This window comes from Gossypium hirsutum, chromosome D11 (genome assembly GCF_007990345.1).
Source record: "Gossypium hirsutum isolate 1008001.06 chromosome D11, Gossypium_hirsutum_v2.1, whole genome shotgun sequence".
In the NCBI taxonomy this organism is placed as follows: domain Eukaryota; kingdom Viridiplantae; phylum Streptophyta; class Magnoliopsida; order Malvales; family Malvaceae; genus Gossypium; species Gossypium hirsutum.
The window spans coordinates 1,841,210-1,861,050 of NC_053447.1; the positions used below are offsets into that span (position 1 = coordinate 1,841,210).

Sequence of the window (19,841 nt, forward strand, 5' to 3'; positions counted from 1 at the left end):
ATCAAAAATCATAAAAAAAAAATATAATTTTAAAAAATAGAGAAAACATGTTTAACTGGGCCAACTATCAGTTCAACCGGTTCGCGAGTCGACCAATACCCCAGTTAATTCTCGAGATAATTGGTTTCGTTATGAAAACAGTGAAAAAACCGAATGTGTTTTTTTATTGAAATGGTGAAATTAAACTAGGAAAGATTACGATGTTTTTAGTTCAAATCTCATGATTCCTATCATATTTACGTAATTTTCTAAATTTATCAAAATGTAAAATATATAAATACCTTCAAATAATATTTATTTTGTTGTATTTTTGAAACTGATTTGAAATTCAATTACTAGATAATACAAATTCAATTAATCACATCATAATAATAAATAATGTAAATATAAATATAAAAAATAAAAAAAAGTGAAGGAAATAGAGTTAAATAATCATAGTTGGAACCCGAACCGAACTCAAACCGAATCGAAAATAAAGTTGGAGCTAATGGGTAGTAAATTCATTTTGAATAACCGGTATAAATGGTGGGCCAATAACGAGACCCAAAACCCAAACCCATACTGGACCAATAGTAACAAAAGACCCACCTCCAAACGCTGCGTTTAGAGTTTCAGTCGGCTTAGGACCACCACAAAAAAAGGAGGCGTGGCGGTTGGTGTTAAAATAAAACTCGGCGTTTATTAACAATATTATCTTTTTGCAGGCAAAGAGAGTATTAGTAAAACGAAACACTAAAACCCAGAAAAAAGGAAAAACCAAAAAAAAAAAACCAGTTGATCGAAAGGCAAACATGGGACACGGTAATTAAACACTACAAAAATTCTTCTTTTTTCATTTTTTGTCTGTAGATATTGTTAGGGTTTTTAACGTTTTTGATTGATTTTCAGGAGAAAGAGGTAGACCTAGCAAAAAGCTTAAACTTGCCGCCAAGGTAATCCAAATTCTCTAACTCTTTTTAGTGAAAAATTATGGTTTTTTTTTCTTTAAAAAAAGCTTTTATTTAAAAAAAAATTGCAGGATAATAATCATAAGAGCTCAGCTGTTGAAGATGAAAATTCGTTTTATACTGATGAAGGGGATGATGATTCTCGTGATGGTAACCATTTGCTTGTTTTCTTTTGGCATAATGATAAGTTTATCCCCTAAAATTTACCATGTTGCCACTTTGGCCCTTAATCTTTAAAGTTTACTTTAATTGTTTTGTTTTGGAAGAGTTTACTTAACTGTGGCAGCTCGTGGGACTGTGTTGATATTGATAATTTTTTATGAATTTTTGAAAATTTCCGAATTCTTTAATAATTTTTATTATTTTTTGAATTTTTATGAAGTATAGATGAATTGCCACACAAATTGTCACATTAGTCCTGTTAAAATTTTCATGATTTTTCATTTACTAAAATGTAATTTGATTAGTTTTGAAGGTCGAGGGCCAAAGTGACAAAAGGGTTTTTTTGTATGCTTGTGTATTGAATTCGAGTGATGTTTTGTGATTAATTTGAAGGTGAGAAAGAAGGAAAGAATAGAGATTTTAGCAAATTAGAACTAAAACCGGACCATGCGAATAGGCTGTTATGGGCTTGTGCTGATGGGCGTATTTTCTTGGAGACATTCTCTCCTTTGTACAAGCAAGCTTATGATTTCCTCATTGCTATAGCCGAACCTGTTTGAAGGTATTGACTTTTGTCGTTGTTTGCTTAGTTGGATTGTGTCTTTATATGTTTTATGAATGTGATTTCCGATTTGCATAGACCGGAGTCGATGCACGAGTACAATCTAACGCCGCATTCCTTGTATGCCACCGTATCCGTGGGGCTGGAAACAGAAACTATTATCGCCGTGTTGAATAAATTGTCCAAGACTAAACTTCCTAAAGAAATGATTGATTTCATACATGCCTCTACTGCTAATTATGGCAAAGTGAAGCTTGTACTCAAGAAGAATCGTTACTTTATCGAATCCCCATTTCCGGAGGCAAGTTGGTTGTTGTATTTCGTTTTTTGATAATTTTATGGTTTATTAGAATGTATGTTTTATTTTGGTATGCTTTCTTTTGTGATGTTGATCCTTGCAGGTACTAAAGAAACTTCTTCAAGATGAGGTTATAGCTCGAGCGCGGATTGTTGCAGAGGTTTGTTGCGTAATTTGAAGATGCTCTCTTCTTTCTTATTATATTGTCCCCTTCTGATTTGTGTTTATAATCGATCCATCTTGGTGCTGTATAGAATGCACCTGGAAGTGACGGATTTACTATCAGCAAAACCGCGGGTGAAATGGAAACAGGTCATGACGGTTTGCTTAACGAAGCAGAATTGGCAGCTGCTGCTGAGGAGAAAGAAACCCATGCCTTTGAAATCGACCCTGCACAGGTATTTTGTTTTTGATTGTTCGACTTCTTATTTTAAGTTCCTTTTTATTGCATGATCTCTTTGAGGATACAATTGTTGGTATGTTAAACTATTTCACCTTGTACTTTGTTTATTGACAGGTTGAAAACGTAAAGCAACGATGCTTGCCAAATGCTCTAAATTATCCAATGTTAGAGGAGTATGATTTTAGAAACGACACTGTAACATTTTTTGACCCTAATAATAGAGTAGCTTCCAATAAATTGTTGAAACTCGGTTCATATTATACGGATCCTGATATTATCTTTTGTTTATTTTATTGTTCCTTTGACCTATAGGTCAATCCCGACCTAGACATGGAACTGAAGCCTCATGCACAGCCACGGCCATATCAGGAAAAGAGTCTTAGTAAAATGTTCGGAAATGGTGAGATTACGTATATTTCATCCATCAATCTATATATGCGACTTTAAAGAGCATGTTGAAATTCAATACGATAATGCAGGTAGAGCAAGATCTGGCATTATTGTGCTACCTTATGGTGCCGGAAAGTCTCTAGTCGGTGTTTCTGCAGCAAGCCGGATAAGGAAAAGTTGCCTTTGTTTAGCAACAAATGCAGTGTCAGTGGATCAGTGGGCCTTTCAGTTTAAGCTTTGGTCAACCATACGGGATGATCAGATTTGTCGTTTTACATCTGACAGCAAAGAGAGATTCCGTGGCAATGCCGGAGTTGTTGTGACAACGTACAATATGGTTGCTTTTGGTGGTAAGCGATCTGAAGAATCCGAAAAGATTATCGAAGAGATAAGAAACAGAGAATGGGGACTGTTGCTAATGGACGAGGTAATTATAAAATTCCCATTATTCATGTCGTCTCTATTTTTCGACTTCGTATGCAATAAGGGAAAGCATTCTCCTCCGAGCAGGTGCACGTGGTTCCTGCTCACATGTTTCGGAAAGTCATCAGTCTCACTAAATCCCACTGCAAACTCGGGCTTACTGGTACTTCTGGTTTTTTTTTTCTTCGATTCATAGTTAGCTCTCAGTTGCCTAGTACTTAAATATGTAAATCCTATCTGTAGCTACACTCGTGAGAGAGGATGAAAGAATTACGGATTTGAACTTCCTTATTGGTCCCAAGTTATACGAAGCAAATTGGCTCGATTTAGTAAAAGGAGGATTTATAGCAAATGTTCAGTGTGCCGAAGTATGGTGCCCTATGACAAAGGAGTTTTTTGCTGAATATTTGAAGAAAGAAAATTCCAAAAAGAAATAGGTTTGCTTTATCTTTTTAATACGAAAGCCGAGACATTGGCTTACCTTTGATGTTCTGTAATGGTTGCCTCTTGCATTTTCAGGCACTTTATGTGATGAATCCTAATAAGTTCAGGGCATGTGAGTTTCTCATTCGATTCCATGAACAAGAGCGCGGCGATAAGATAATTGTTTTTGCAGACAATCTTTTCTCATTGACCGAGTATGCAATGAAACTACGCAAGCCTATGATCTATGGTGCTACAAGGTTGTTTTCAAACCATAAAACGAGCTTGTTATAGTTCTCGCCTTTTTTGTCTTGTCTTAAATTATTGAGCAGCAACTGCCCTTGCGATGTGCAGCCATCTCGAGAGGACAAAAATTCTCCAGGCTTTCAAAACTAGCCGTAATGTGAACACTATTTTTCTCTCAAAGGTATTGTTCGTATCGAATTTAAGGTGACGAGTCTGATTCTGTTGTTCCATGATGTGTTCAAAATTCTCTTTTTCATTGTTTTACTTGCTTGTATTTGGGACCTAACAACCCCGAGTTTCAGTTACATGAATCTTTTGTTTGTGTCCTATGAAAATGATCTCATGTCATTTTTACAATACACAGGTCGGTGATAACTCTATAGATATCCCCGAGGCAAATGTGATCATTCAGATTTCATCGCATGCCGGTTCTAGACGTCAAGAAGCCCAGCGATTAGGACGTATTCTTAGGGCGAAGGTTAGTGTTGTGGTTTTATCTTGCATCTTAAATTTTTTTGTCTTTGTTTCTCTAGTTGCTGAAATTTTATACGGATTGACAGGGTAGACTTGAAGATAGGATGGCAGGTGGCAAAGAGGAGTTTAACGCTTTTTTCTATTCCCTTGTTTCGACAGAGACGCAGGTATACGAATATATTTTTCCATACAAGAACAATGATTATTCTTATCATAGTGTAAACGAACTCAAATAGATGTTTAACCGGTTCTCATTCCAGGAAATGTACTACTCAACTAAACGGCAACAGTTTTTAATTGATCAAGGTTACAGCTTTAAGGTATATCATTTATTATTTTTGTTGGCCCAGGTTTTCATTTTTTGAAAGTACTCGTCCAAGATACACCCGAGTCTGAATAACAAGCTTATGTGCTTTGTTGCTATTTTCCATAGGTGATAACAAGCTTGCCTCCTCCCGATGCAGGTCCTGAGTTGAGTTACTACCATCTCGACGAGCAATTGGCCCTACTTGGAAAAGTGCTTATCGTCCCTCTTTCTTCTAATGTTCCAAGAGATCATCGAACTTGCAGTTGCTTACAGGTCTTTTGTTTATCAGGTCTTGACTGCTGGCGATGACGTGGTTGGTTTAGAGCAATTGGAAGAAGATGCAGATGATATAGCTCTTCATAAAGCTCGTCGCACTACGGGATCCATGAGCTCAATGTCGGGTGCGAACGGAATGGTTTACATGGAATACGGGTATGGTGTCACGCACTTCCCCGAGTTTTGCTTTTATAGAATGCTTTTAAGATCACCATTTGATGATCTATATATGAATCTCGTCTTTGCAGCACCGGAAAGCATAAACTCATTGGGCAGGGCCAGAACAAGAGCAAGCCGAAAGATCCATCGAAGCGTCATCATTTGTTCAAGAAACGCTATGGTTGAGTTGGGAAACCGAACCGAGCAAACTCCAGACGTTGGATTTTCTTGTTAAAGAAAGAAAATCTATGAATGTGTTGTGAAGTATTTGTAAATTTTGTATGAAAAGTAATCACAATAGATTGAAGTAATCCAAGCAGGCATCTTTAATTAGAATTTCTGGTACACTTAAAATTCTTAAAATTTAGTAATCCCTGTAAGAAAAACATCGCTGGTCTGTTGACAATCATGTCCCACTCGTGTACACGTTTAATTGCTTAAATTATTTTTAAATTCGAATTTTAACTCGTTGGGATTAAGTTTTAATTTTTAAAGAGATTGCAAATTCAAGAATAAATCAATTAATGCATCGGAATAATTATGACTAAAATTAGATTAATAATTGTAAATATATTTGAATGTAGGTCAAAAAAATGGTAAATTACACATAAGGTCATTCTATTATTAGTAAGTTTATGTTTGGTCACGTGACTTTAAAAAGTTACAAAATAGTTATTGAATTATTCGAAGGTTTTTATTTAAATAATTGAACTATTTGATAGTTTTTATTTAAGTCGTTGGGTTGAGCTTTTTTTTTAAAATCTTATTAACAAGTTTTAAACGATGATTTGACGATTGATATGACGAAATAAAACTTATGGATGAGTAAAACATCTTAGATCCAACTTAATTTGATGATCATTATCAAAGATTATAAGAAAGATGTTTGAATTTTGATTCGTAAATTTTTTATAGTAAAAGTTATTTTATAAAAAAATTTAAATTATAGAAGAGAAAATGGAATAAGAGTTTTCAATTAATGGAGACAATGCAAACAGATAAAGTTATATAATAGTAATTTTAACAATTCAGTGATAAAAATAAAAACGTTTGAATAATTTGATAATATTTTATAACTTTTTTTTAAAGTAGAATCATCAAAACTAGATAATTTAAAATTTGGGTTAGTGCTGAATAAAACTCAGAACATAAAATTTAAAAATTCTCAAATCTCAATCATATGATTCTTATCATTAAGCCGTAACTTGAAACACAATTCTTTAATATTTTTTTTATGGAAGTAGATTTCAAAGAATAATTATTTGCTGAGATGGTCAAAAGGCAGTTTTAGAATCTTCTGGCTTCGTAATTAGAGGCACTCGGCCTAAAACTTAAAAAAGTGAGAAGGTTTTTATGAAGTTATAGGCTTGAAAAATAAATTTAGTAAAAACACGAGAGTCGTTTTCTAAATTAATCGGGTCTTAGATAAGTTTTTTTGGCTCAGTTCTGTCCCGACTCAATCCAAATTTGTAAAGAAAAATTGTTGCTTTTTGCTGCTGTTTTGTCACTGTTTTAGTTCCGTTTTGCTATTATATTACAACTATGTTATTATTGTTTAGATATTGTATAACTCTTGTTTTATTGTTAATTTGTTACTATTTTAGAGATATTTGTTTGCTAAGTAGTATCTATCTTAGTTTTATTTTAAATATAAATAATTTTTTAAATTTATTTTCAAGTTGTTAGGAACCATTTATTTTAATATTTTTAGTGTATTTGATGTATTATATTTTTTTAATTTTTTTATATAAAAATAATAATATAAAAAAATTAATACGGGTGGATCGGATAGGACTTGGGTTTTATTATTTTCAGCTAGACTGAGTTTGAGTAAAATTTTAGGCTTATTTTTCAGGTCAAGACAAATTCGAACCTAAAAAATGAGCCTAATATTCTATTGAGATCCAACCCGATTCATGATCACCTCTAATTAAAATTTCCTTCAATATATACATTTTTATCCTATATTTTTTACCTATTAAATTAAAGTTCGAAGTTGGTAAAATAGATAAAAGCAGTTATAATTATAAAAAAATATAAAATAAAAATTAAGAGTGATATTCTATTGGGTGTCAATTTCTTAAAAAGGCCACAACTAAATCTGGAAATTGTTCTTTTTTTATCGCCTTTCGGACATGGGATTAGATGTTCCACCGAAATATTGGCTGTCCAAATCTATCTAATTAATACATTGAAAACTAACGTTGTTTGGTTATATCAATCACGACCAATGTCTCGATTAATTGAACTAACAACGTATTTCATATGTACGTACGGTCTCATCATTATAAAAGGCAAAGCCGAAAAGGCTTTACATTCTTTTTTACTTTAATTTGCCAAATAAAATATCTTCTCGTTGGAATTTTGTACTACCAAACAAAATGCTTTGTGAAGTTGATTACAAGTTTTTAATATTTATATCTTTTATTAATTTGAATTTTTAGTTAAATTTATCGATTAATTTTTAAAAAAATCAATTTATTTTTAATTAAAATGTTGAATGAAATATTTTTTTTTTAATAATATTGATATAGCAACCCAAGTTGTCGGGGATAGATAGGGGCAAGCAATTGTTTTGCCCCCCAAAAAAGGTAAAATTCCCTTGTAACCCCTTTAAAATTTTACAAGATACTAGTTAGTATAATAATAAATTTGTACTTTGTCCTCAAAAATTATGGTTCATTTATGCCCCTAAAGTAATTTCCTAATTCACCCTTGTGCGTGACAGTTTACCTGCACTTCATGCTAACATAGTTTTTTTTTGTTTTACATGTTACGTCAATAAATAATTTAAAATTATAAATTATTAAAAAATAATAATAAAAGTTCAAAAAAATAGCATGAAATACACATAAATTGCATGTTTAAAATTTTAACATTTTTGTAAATATTTTCATTAAAGAACTTTAATTCGACTTTTTTTTTTAAGATTCACTTACATACAATTATAATTTAAGTAGGTTTTGCATTGTTCGGAAGTATGGATTTGAACGAAATGTATAAGTGACACATTTCAAAACTTTCACCGGTATAGGAAAAATTTTGAATGTTTCAAGTTACAACCAATTATTGTAGAATTGACCAATCTTGCTTTCCATGCCAAGTTCTTCGTATTGATTATTAAAGTAGGCAGATCACTAGTTATGATTCATTTGATTTAATTAAATAAATTATTATTGAAAATTGATAAAAAATTATTAAACATAGAAAAACCGGTTCAATCGTCGATTTACTGATCAACTGATCTAAATATTTTGCCCGAATTGATACCCCAATCAATTCTCAATCCAATCGATCCGATTAGATAATGAAATCCATACTTCCATCTTTAGTCCTTTTCTCAAATTTCATTTTAAAATATAGGGTAAACTACACCTAATATCTCTAAACTATTAGTAAATTCATGTTTTGACTACTCAACTTTAAAATATTATAAAATGACTATTAAACTATTAAAAATTTTTATTTAAGTGATCATTTAATAAATTTTTGAAATTAAGTGATAAAAATATACACCTACTAATATACTTTACCTATAATGTAATCTATGGCATTTAACAAGTAAAGTCGGCTGTCATGATCATATATAATATTTTCAAAGTGCTGTCGACAAGTGTCACTTCACATAAAGAACGGACTAATAGTCTCATCAGCAACCGTATATTATACATAGATACTGCTCAACTAAAATCAATTTCCTTATTCCCAATATATTCATTTTTATTAAAAATAAATACGAATATTTTATTAAAATACAAAAAAAAGAGATAACGTTAACTTTTGGGTAAACTATAAAAATAATTTTTTTTTGCCTTAGATTATATTTTAGTCACTTATATTTGAAATGTTATGTTTTAAACACTTACATTATCGTTTTGTTACGAAATAGTCACTCTACTGTTAAGTTTTGTTACCTCCCTAACGGCAGTCCTACGTGGCAGTCCAAATGAGTTTTAAATGCTAACTTGGATGTCCTATGAAACAGTTCAAATTATATTTATTTAATTAAAAATTTATTTTCATCCCAACCGAACATCTAAGTTGGCATTTAAAACCCATTTGGGCTGTCATGTAAGACTGCCGTTAGAGAGGTAACGAAATTTAACGGTAAAGTGATCATTTCGTAACAAAATAATAATATAAATGACTAAAATGTAACATTTTAAACATAACTAATTAAAATATAATTTTGAGGCAAACAAAAGTAACTATTTTTATAATTTATTATTTTCTTTAATTTGTGACACCAAAATAATGGCATAAAGGTCACTTTTTAATATTAAAGTACGAGCACTTCATGAACGAAAGCATAATTCCATTACAAGCAAAATTGAGTGGATCTTTACACAAGGTCAAAGATTCGAGGTCAAATATTTATCATTGATTTCCTTATTCTTTTTATTACAACGACATTAAACTTTGACCCTTTTTTATTATCATTACTCATTATAATTACAATTTTCCCCTGTTTTTTGGGCTCTATGAGACTACCATAACTAAAAGAAAAGCTTCAGAAGCGGCCATGGCGGCTGTATTGAAACTGATGTAAACTGAAACTGTTCATAAATGTCCCTATGGCCATTGTTTCATCTTCCACCTCATGCAACGCCTGCAAACACAATTCTTTAATAACATATATATGTGTATATATATATACGACATTGAATTAAAATAGTACCCATAATTCAAATTCTTCTTCATGTCTGGTTGAACACGGAGCTTTCTGAATCTCGACAGTTTCATCGTTACGTGCAAATCGGCCACGTATACGAGGACGGTTGTCGGCTATTGTTTTCCGGCAAGCATACTTTTGCATCACCATTAAAAAAAAAAACATGTTTTAGAAGTTCAGAACATAATCAAAATCAAACAAAAAGACAGAAAAAGATAATTACCAACCTTAATTCTTTTGTTGAAGTTCCTTTGATTACGTTTAGCTCTATACTTTGAAATCCTCTCTTGTCTCTCTTCTGGGTTGTAACGTCCTATTTTAAAGCCTGGTTTCTCCATTAAAGAGTTCTTTATTGCCCAACAGAGTTATAAAATTTCAGAAAAAAATAAACAGAGTACAGAAAAATAAAACAGGGACTTAAGGTAACAAAGAAATGAAGCGAACCTCAAAAAAGCTGTTGTCAGGACCTTGAAAATTTCGAAAAGAATGGCCATTAAAGCAGCTTCTTTGTAAGAACTTTGCTACATTTTCATCGTTGTAAGCAAAATCGAAATTTTCATACCCTTTGTCTGGATTTCGATTAGAAGACAGAGATTGAAACTGGGTTGTTCGATAAAGACAGAGATTTTCAAGCTGGTTTGGGTTTTGCTCGTTTCCCTTGTTGTTCAACAGAGCTTGAAGATCATAACTGGGAAGATCAGACAATACGTTATAATCGATTGTTTCAGTGGAAACCATTTCGGGAATTTTATAGTTGAAGCAAGAGTAATCAGAAATTGATGAAAGATTATAAGACATTTTTGAAACCAAAATGAACCAAGTTTTGATTGAAATTAAAACCCAAAAACGCAATAAAAAGACCAAAGACAAATTGGTGTTTTTCTTTTTTTTGGTTATTCGGCTGTGAAACGGACAGAAAGCACAAAGTGACACATTGAAGAACTGAGTTTGTTTATTACAGGGTTTGACATTGCATGGAAAAACAAGACAGGCTATTGTTTTTCAAATGACATTATATATGAGGTTAAATTTACCATAGAGGACCATTTTTATCTCCTCTAATTTAAAAGTAAATAAATTAATTTTTATTCTTAAAATTAAATAATAAATTAATTTTCATTTAAAATTATATATTTTTATTTTTGAAAATTAATACTTATATATTAGCATAAGACACAAATAACACATCATGTATCATTATTTAATTACCCGTCACTAATTTTTGTATTTTAAATACTTAATTTTCACTTCACCCGTTATAGAATCTTGCATATAAGGGGAATAAAACTCAATCTACAAAGTGGACACGGCTTCTGATTATATCCCATCCAACGGTCCAAACAGCTCCGGTGGAATATATGTCGACAATTCATCAACCGCCAAATTTCATCCTCTGCTTCGAAGCCCTTAAAACCGACGGCGGAACTATTTGGAGGGTCGACGAGGTTGGAAAACTTCACGACGCGTAATAGTTGACGTAACAAGAGAGCCAAGAGTGGGATATTGCGGCGGCGCGTGGCGGTTGAAGGAGAGGAAAAACATGATCAGCGTCCTCCGTGATGTCAGATTCAATGAAATAAGGGAGACCTAGATAGAAAAAGGTGGTGAAAATGGAATCGTGAAGATTAAGTATAAGGACAAGTAGAATTACAGGAAGAATTTCGAAGTAGGGTTTTGGTAACACCATTGAACCACCGTATGACATGACAAAGCTCTTTTTCTTTACTGAAAAAATGACATGAACATCAAACATATTTTCGATGAACAAACAATTTTTAATTAATAATTATTCATATTTACTGAAAAAATGTGAAAAATATAAAACTACATATGCGGATTGAATATAAGAGTTATACTTATAATATCCGAAATAATAAAAATATTCACAAAATATCTAAAGTGTAAAGTTGTATTTAATCAACTTTTTATTCGGTAAATAATTTTTTTAATGTAGTTGAATTATATCTAATGTAATTTCTTTCACTAATATTATTTGTCGAAACCATTTTTATTTTGGAAAAAAAACAAAAATTAGTTGTCGACTTTAAAAAACAAAAATTGGGAGTCGCCACCAATCTTTTATTAAGGTGTGATTGGAACACCTAAAAACGACTTTGGTCTACGAGTTTCAAAAAAACGGGTTCGGGAGTCAATTACGTACAAGGAAGGATTAGCACCCTCGTAACGCCCAAAAGATTGGTACCTAGTTGATTAATTAATGTCTTAATGTCGAGAGTTAAAAAAATACGAACTTTAATTAAATTAAATTATTTACTAAGACTCCCTCATTTTGAAACAGAAAACATCACACCCAATGCATTAGGGCACAATATTTTATTTATTCAAGATGAGCTTGTCCAAAAGATTTGTGTGATAAAATTTAAAAAAATATTCCATTGTTTAAGATTTATGACGAAACCGCAGCCCAATACGTTAGGGCACAATTTCTCAACATCCCAAACATTGAATATTTCCTTTACTAATATATATATATATTTAAAAATCTTTGTCTCGAGAAATCAATATGTCACATCTAATGCGTTAGGACATAATATATTAAATTCCCAACAACAAGCTTTTTCATTTTATTTTTGATCAAAGAGCAATTCTCGATTGTTAGATTTAACGAAGAAAGTTGGAACCCAATACGTTAGGGCTCAATTCTCTTGAAAATCCTAAATACGAGTATTATCTCTATTTCGAAAAGTTCTATTTTGAATTCGAGTAAAAAGATGATGTAATGTTATATTAAATGTTGCAATAAATACAATGATAATAATTTTAATGATGGCATAGAAATAATATAAACAAATAAATAAATGGAATTAATATATTAAAAAAACAATAATCCATGACATGCAAAATACCAAATGAATAAATAAATAAATTTAAACACAATTAAATAGCGAATGAAGAAAGCAAACAAAATAAATAAAGAATAGAAGGTATATAATATACACGTTGAAATTATGAAGATTAAAAAATATACATATGATTTACATATAAAATATATATATAATATCTATATTATCAAAATAAATAAAATATGTGTATATATGTAAATATGAGAAAAATATTAGTTGGAAAGAAAAAACATATATAAATATGTACAAATATATATATATATATGTATATAGATTTAAAAAAATAATTACATATGAAAATTATGAAAAATATAAAAAACTATTAAAATTAATTAATTTTAAGATAAATATTAAAAAAGGACTAAATTGAACTGCAAATAAAGAAATCTGGGGAAATCCGTAAATAAGTAAAGCCCAAAGGACTAAATTAAACACGTGAATTACATAGAGGGGCTAGAAGGAAAATTTTCCCTTCTCCTCTAAAACGGCGCCGTTCAAGGGAGACTAAATTGAAATTGAAAATAAATTAAAGGGATAAATTTTAAAAACAATAAAAACTGAATTGTAAAATTATTAAAAGGCGGAAGGGCTAAAAGCGTAATTTACCATACGTTTAAAAACGCGTGGATCCTAGGCCGGCTCGGGTCGGCCTTCCCAAAACGACGTCGTTTTGGCATCTGGGGAGGCCTGGTGAAACGACGTTGTTTCACTAGGCTATTTAAGCCAAAAAATCAATCAAAAATTCATTTATTCCGTTTCTTTAAAAAAAATCAAAAAAAAAAGCTCTCACCTTTTTTTTTAGCCCTTAAGTCCGGCCTCTGGCGCCGGCAAGCTCAACGCGGTGGCTTTGCCATGCTTCGCCGTAGCGCCACTGTACCGGAGGGCTAAAACCTAAATCTTTTCCCTTTTTTTAGAAAAACAAAAAAATAAAACCCGATTTGGGTGTTTTTTAAAATAAAACACAAAAGAAATGGCCTTTCGGCCTCGGTAGTTGCAACCCGAGTGAAACCCTAATGGTTTTCGCGTTCTTGACGAACGGAGGAGATCTCCGACGGCGGCATATGATCCGTATTCAGGTATTTTCAACCCCTTTCTTCTTTTATTTTTATTCTATTTTATTTATCATAATACGCATAAAAATCAAAGAAATCGAAAAGAAACAGAAACATAAAAATATCAACCTTTGATCTCTCTGATTGACTTTTGTGTTTGTGCTGTGAAAATAATAGTTTTCTTTTTTTATCGATTTTTCGATCCCGGTTACAGTGTATCAATGGCTTTTTTTATAGCCATGATAAAATCAAAAGAAACAAATATGTTTGATTCGATTTACAAATCTTTTGATTTCCTTTCCATTTTTGCTATTTGCTGTGCAGGTACGAAGATCATGCTGCGATGCTTGGCTGCGGCGCTTGAGGAAGGCTGCGGTTTACCCTAGAAACCCTAGGGCTTCTGAAACTACTTGGGCCACTGTTAATTTTGGGCCTATTCTGTTGTAATTGCGTTTGAATTAATTGGGCCACTGCTTTGTCTTATTAATTGGGCCATTCAGGCCCGTTTGTAATTCAGGATTTTTACACCCGGGAAAAATTGGGTATTTACAGCTGCCCCTCTTTGCTCGTTACCGTGTAACAGGAACGGAGCAAAGACTTTAAAAAATACCCAATTTTACCCGGTCATGCTGGACCTTGGTACTCTTCTTCTTCGAGTAACCTCATTCCTTCCTACTGCATCTTCAGAGGTATAGGAACTAGTGCTTCAATCTAATCCACTGCAACTTCAAGGAGATAAGACTTATAGCTTCAACTTGACCTGTTGTCACTTAAAGAATTTGATGTGATCTGCACTGTTGCAACTTCAAAGAGATAAGACCCATCATTCTAATCCACTCCATTACAACTTTAGGGAGATAGAATTTGTTCATTCAGTCTGTCCCACTGCAATTTTAGGGGGATAAGACTTTCTTACTCAGCCTGCTCCACTGCAACTTCAGGGAGATAAGACCAGATGTGATCTGCTCTCTGTGTAACAGCCCGATTTTGGGCCTAGTCGGAACAGTGGTTTTGGGACCACGAATCCGACGAAGAAAAATTTATTTTTCTTATATTTTTATGGTCTACGATTTCACGGAATGATTTTACGAAAATTTCGTTCGAAAATTTCGACGTTTGGGCACTCAATTTAGTCAAAAGGACTAAATTGTAAAAAGTGCAAAAGTTGAGTTCTACATGTTAGAGGTGTTCAATTGTTATGAAACTTTAAATTGGAGGTCCTTATATGGTAATTAGACCATTGGTTAAGTTGGTAGACAAAAATGGGTATGAGATAAGTGAAATAGAAAATTTTTAAGTTAGGGGCAATTTGGTAATCTAGTAATTAAAATGAATTAAAAGGGAAAAAGATGGAAAATTGGACTCATCTTCTTCATTGGGACGAAATCAGCAAGGGGGGAGCCATTGTTAGGGTTTTCAAGCTTCCAAGCTCCATAGTAAGTGATTCTAAGCCCCGTTTTTAATGTTCTTTACGTTTTTGGAGTCTCGGTAACTTGATTTTGCTTATTCTAGCAATAATTTAATCTAGGGTTTATATTTGGAAAAAATACTCATATGTGAAATGTGTTTATTTTGATGTTTTATGGTAGAATATGAAGCTAGAAATTATGTTAAGCAACTTTTGCTAAGCGATTTTGAGTGAAAACGAGTAAAACGACATAATCGATAAAAATACTAAATGTTCATAAGTAAGTGTTAGAATGGGAATTTGGTGTTGTCATAGAAGGGAAAAATGTTTAGCATGTCATAATACATAAGAATAAGGGATAAAGTTTAATTTCCGAGCCTAAGGGAAAAATTGTAATTTTGTGAAACTTTAGGGGCAAAAATGTAATTTTTCCAAAATGTGATTTTTGGACTGGATTGAATAATGTGAGTGTTAAATAAGTTAAATGTGTTATTATAAGTCAAGAAAGACAAGGAATTGACTTTGATTAGTGAAAAAAAATGAGAAAAGGTGAGAAATTTCCCGATTGAACATTCGGAATAAAAAGGGATACGAATGAAGTGACAGAAATGATCACATATGTGGCATGAACTGTGTGTAGGCCACTATATGAAAGTGAAAGTGTTGGTCACGTGTGTAGTACTGTGTGAAGGCTACTACGTGAATCGATAAATAATGGTCACATGTGTAGTACTAAGTGAAGGCTACAATGTGTATCGAGAAGCTTTGGTCACGTGTGTAGTACTGTGTGAAGGCTACTACGTGAATTGATAAATGATGGTCACATGTGTAGTACTAAGCGAAGGCTACTATGTGTACCGAAAAGCTTTAGTCACATATGTAGTACTATGTGAAGGCTACTACGTGAATCGTAAAACTTGATCACGTGTGTAGTACTATGTGAAGGCTACTGCGTGTATCGAATGATAATAGTAACATGGGTGGTACTATGTGAAAACCCCAAATATTTGTTGTTATATCGACATATAACAACCCGATTTTGACCCTAATCGGAATAGTGGTTTCGGGACCACAAATCTGAGTCAAAAAAATATTTTAATATTTTTTTCTGTGTTTATTATGTGTGAATTTATATGTGTGAAAGTTTCGTAAATTAATTTTATTGTTTGAGTGCTTAATTTGAGAATAGGGCTTAATCGCGTAAAATAAAAATTTAGTGGTTATTTTTATAAGGGCCAAATAGTGGTTGTTCTTTTAATATGAAGGTTTCACGTTGCAATTTTTCCATTGAATTAATGAATGGACGGCACTATGTATATATTATATAGTTTTTATAATAATTATAAAGGTTATAATAATAAATAATATATTATAAAGTTATAATAATAAAAACAAACATAAGTAAAAAGCCATTATCATTTTTTTGTTTCTACTAACCGAATGTAAAAGAAAAGAAAAGGGAAAGAACAAGCTAAGGGTTCGGCCATTTTGAATTTTGATTAAGGTTAGTTCTTTGTTCGGATTTTGATAATTTTTACATTTTGATAATACTTCAAAACTCATGTCTTAATTTTGTGAATTGTTGATGATTTTGAAATGTGCTATTGATGAATGCTTGAACTTTGTGATAGTTGATGATGAAAAATGAAAGAAATGTGATAGATTAACATGTTTTGTCTTTGAATTTTTAGTGAATTTGAGAAATTAGAGCTAAATTGTGAAAATGAATTTTTGAGGGATTAAAATGTGAAATAAATGAAATGTGTGGACTTGTATGAATACAAGGAACATTCGGCCCTAGCTTAGTGTGGGCAAATTTTGTGTATTTTGTGTTTTGTGCAAAAAGGACTAAATTACAAAAATTGTAAAATGTCAGGGGCAAAATGGTAATTTTCCCATTTATGTATTTTTGGACTTAATTGAATGTTTTGATGAATAAAAGGTTAAATTTGATTATGTTTAGATCAAGAAACGAAGAAAAAGGATTTGGATCGGAGGGAAACGAAAGTAATTGAATAGTCGATCGTGTCCGCTGATATCCGAGGTAAGTCTATTAGCAATTTAAACGTTATTAAATCAATATTTATAAATGTATATCGATTGTATACTTGATGAGCTGTAATTAAATGTTTATAATTTGAAGTATAAGTATGAATTTTATATAAGTATTTGATAGTTTCGAATATACAAGTATAATCTTGTATAAGTTCATGAGTTAAATTATAGGTTTAAATTTTATATAAGTAAAGGTGAGATTCGGATAGGCATATATATATATGAAAATCTCTTGTAATGAAATTAGGTATGAAATTATACATGTATATGATAGATTCAAAATATATGTAATAGCATGAATAAACTTTGAATTTAGATAAAGGTATGAATATGTATATATTTATATTTATAATTATATACATAATGATCGAATATATATACATATGTGTATATATATATTTTTTTAATTTAGTGGAAGTATGAATGTTGTATATGTATAAATTCTTGGTTTTAATCCAAGGTAAGTATGATTTATACATATATATGTATATTAGGTTCGAATATATGTATATATATGTATAAACTCTTAGATTTGATTAAGATATGTAAATTATATTTATATATGTGAGTTGGTAATTATATATATATGTTATATTCAAATGATTAGGTATACATACATGTATATGATTTTATAGTGAAATTAGGTATGACAATTATACCAGGTTACATGAGGTTCGGTTATGCTAATATACAAGTATATATTCTTGTAATGAATTATGTATGTTTATTCATGTAAAGTTCTTGAATAGCATTGAAAGTATGAAATTATTAGTTGGATTATTAAAAGATGATCGAATATATGATATTAGTAGTAGGTTAATGCATTAAGTTATATATATATAGAGAGAGGTTTGGATGTATAATTAAATTATTGAGCTGGAATTGATGTTTGAGCTTTATATATCTATGTTATTTAAATATATGGTTTATAAATTATTGAGCTGAATTTTAAGTGGATTTTATATACAAATATGAGATACAACTTCTTTGAATGGAGATTCTTTTGTTAAAGCTCAGTACCAATCGGATTTATTGCCAGTGAAATACTTCAGACTTTATGTCTAGCAGGCTTGATGCTGGTGAAATAATTCGGTCTTTAAGTCTAGCAGGCTAAGTGTCAGTGATCTAAATCAGGTTATAAACCTAGCAAGCTAAGTGCCGGTGATCTGAATCAGGTTATAAACCTAGCAGGCTAAGTGCCAGTGATCTGAATCAAGCTATAAGCCTAGCAGGCTAAGTGCTGGTGAATATGTTAAATTAAGTGGTTATATGCATTTGATATATAAAAATATATAAATGATTTTGGGTTATATGTAATGGATAAGTATATGAACATTTGTTTATATGTATTTGATGAGCATATAAACGTTTGGATCTTTGTGTTTAGTGAGTAGGTACATATATTGGTTGTTATGAAAATTGTTGAATATACATGTATGCATTCGACACATGTGGATTAGAAGTATAGATGTGCATTTGGCTTATGTAGTCGATAAGTAAAAATATAAGCTTTTGACATATGTATTTAAAAGATCATAGATATGTATTCGATGAAATGCAAATGATAAGTATATTAGAAATCAATATATGCAATTAATGGTTATGTCTGTAACTTGATTATAAGCATATAATGTTTATACATATGTTTGTTTATATGTATTTTAGACATGCTATAAACTTACTAAGCTATAAAAGCTTACTTTGATTGTTTTTGTCCATTTGTTTTATAGATAAAAACCAAGCTGCAGACTCGGGGATCGTTAGCGAAGATCATCACTCTATCTACTGTCTCGGTATTAAATCGTTTAAATTTTAACTTATGGCATGTATAGGCTAGATAATATTTTGGGAGTCGTACTTTAATGTACTGTATATATATAATTAATAGCCATATGAAACTAGCTTATTTTTCTTATGGTTTAACTGAACTGAAATGTTATGTTTTGTTATAAAAGGTTAAAGTAAAATTTATAATTATACTTACTTCATATTTGACTAATTTAACATAGATGTAAAATTCTTGAATTCTACTGAATGTCTGTATTAAGTTGCGATTTATCCGGTAACGCTTCGTAACCCTAATTTATCGACGTATACGGGTTAAGGGTGTTACACGACATGTTTAACGAGATATGAGAATGTGATTGAAATGTGATAAGTTACGAAAGAGTGACTGAAGTGATGAAGTCTTGCATTGTGTTATAAAATAAATGGTTATAGTGCTATGTGAATGAGAGATATTGGAATAGAATAGATTTGGACAGTAACGGTGACGTTAGTTTGAAAAATCACTAAAAATTTTATAAATTGATTTAGTGGTTGAATGAGATATGAAATTAAAGCTTATTGAGTACACTTTCATATAAAAGAAACAGAGCAAGCAAAAGAGTTGTATATTTTGAGATATTTGAATTTTAGTGAGACAGAATCGAAATGATTTCAGAATCCCCTGTTCTAACTTTGGAAAATCACTAAAAATTGTAAAAGAATAATTATGAGTTATAATTTATATGATTAGAATCCTTGATGAGTCTATTTTCAAATTAAATAAACGAAATTATCATCCAAATTCTGTACAGTGAGATAATTCATTTTTAGTGAAGAGAGGTCAGTGATGTTGAGCAGTGAAAAAGGGGTGAATTTAAAGATTAAACTGTACTAATTGGCCAAGTAAAAAATTCTGAAAATTTTATGGTAAGAATACATGTGAGTCTAGTTTT

At 31.3% G+C, this 19,841-nt stretch overlaps 1 protein-coding gene and 1 pseudogene across 1 annotated transcript; one reads left to right on the forward strand and one right to left on the reverse strand.

Moving 5' to 3' along the window:
* The first annotated feature begins 684 nt into the window (after positions 1–684).
* On the forward strand, positions 685–5,535 carry LOC107904482 (general transcription and DNA repair factor IIH helicase subunit XPB1-like; annotated as a pseudogene).
* A 3,954-nt stretch (positions 5,536–9,489) lies between these two features.
* Positions 9,490–10,674, reverse strand: LOC121223607 (uncharacterized). The gene is made up of 4 exons (XM_041105449.1): positions 10,187–10,674; positions 9,970–10,089; positions 9,749–9,877; positions 9,490–9,679 (listed from the first exon to the last, which is right to left on the reverse strand). The coding sequence occupies exons 1-4, from the start codon at positions 10,538–10,540 to the stop codon at positions 9,581–9,583; spliced, it is 702 nt and encodes a 233-aa protein (XP_040961383.1). The 5' UTR covers positions 10,541–10,674; the 3' UTR covers positions 9,490–9,580.
* Positions 10,675–19,841: the final 9,167 nt, after the last annotated feature.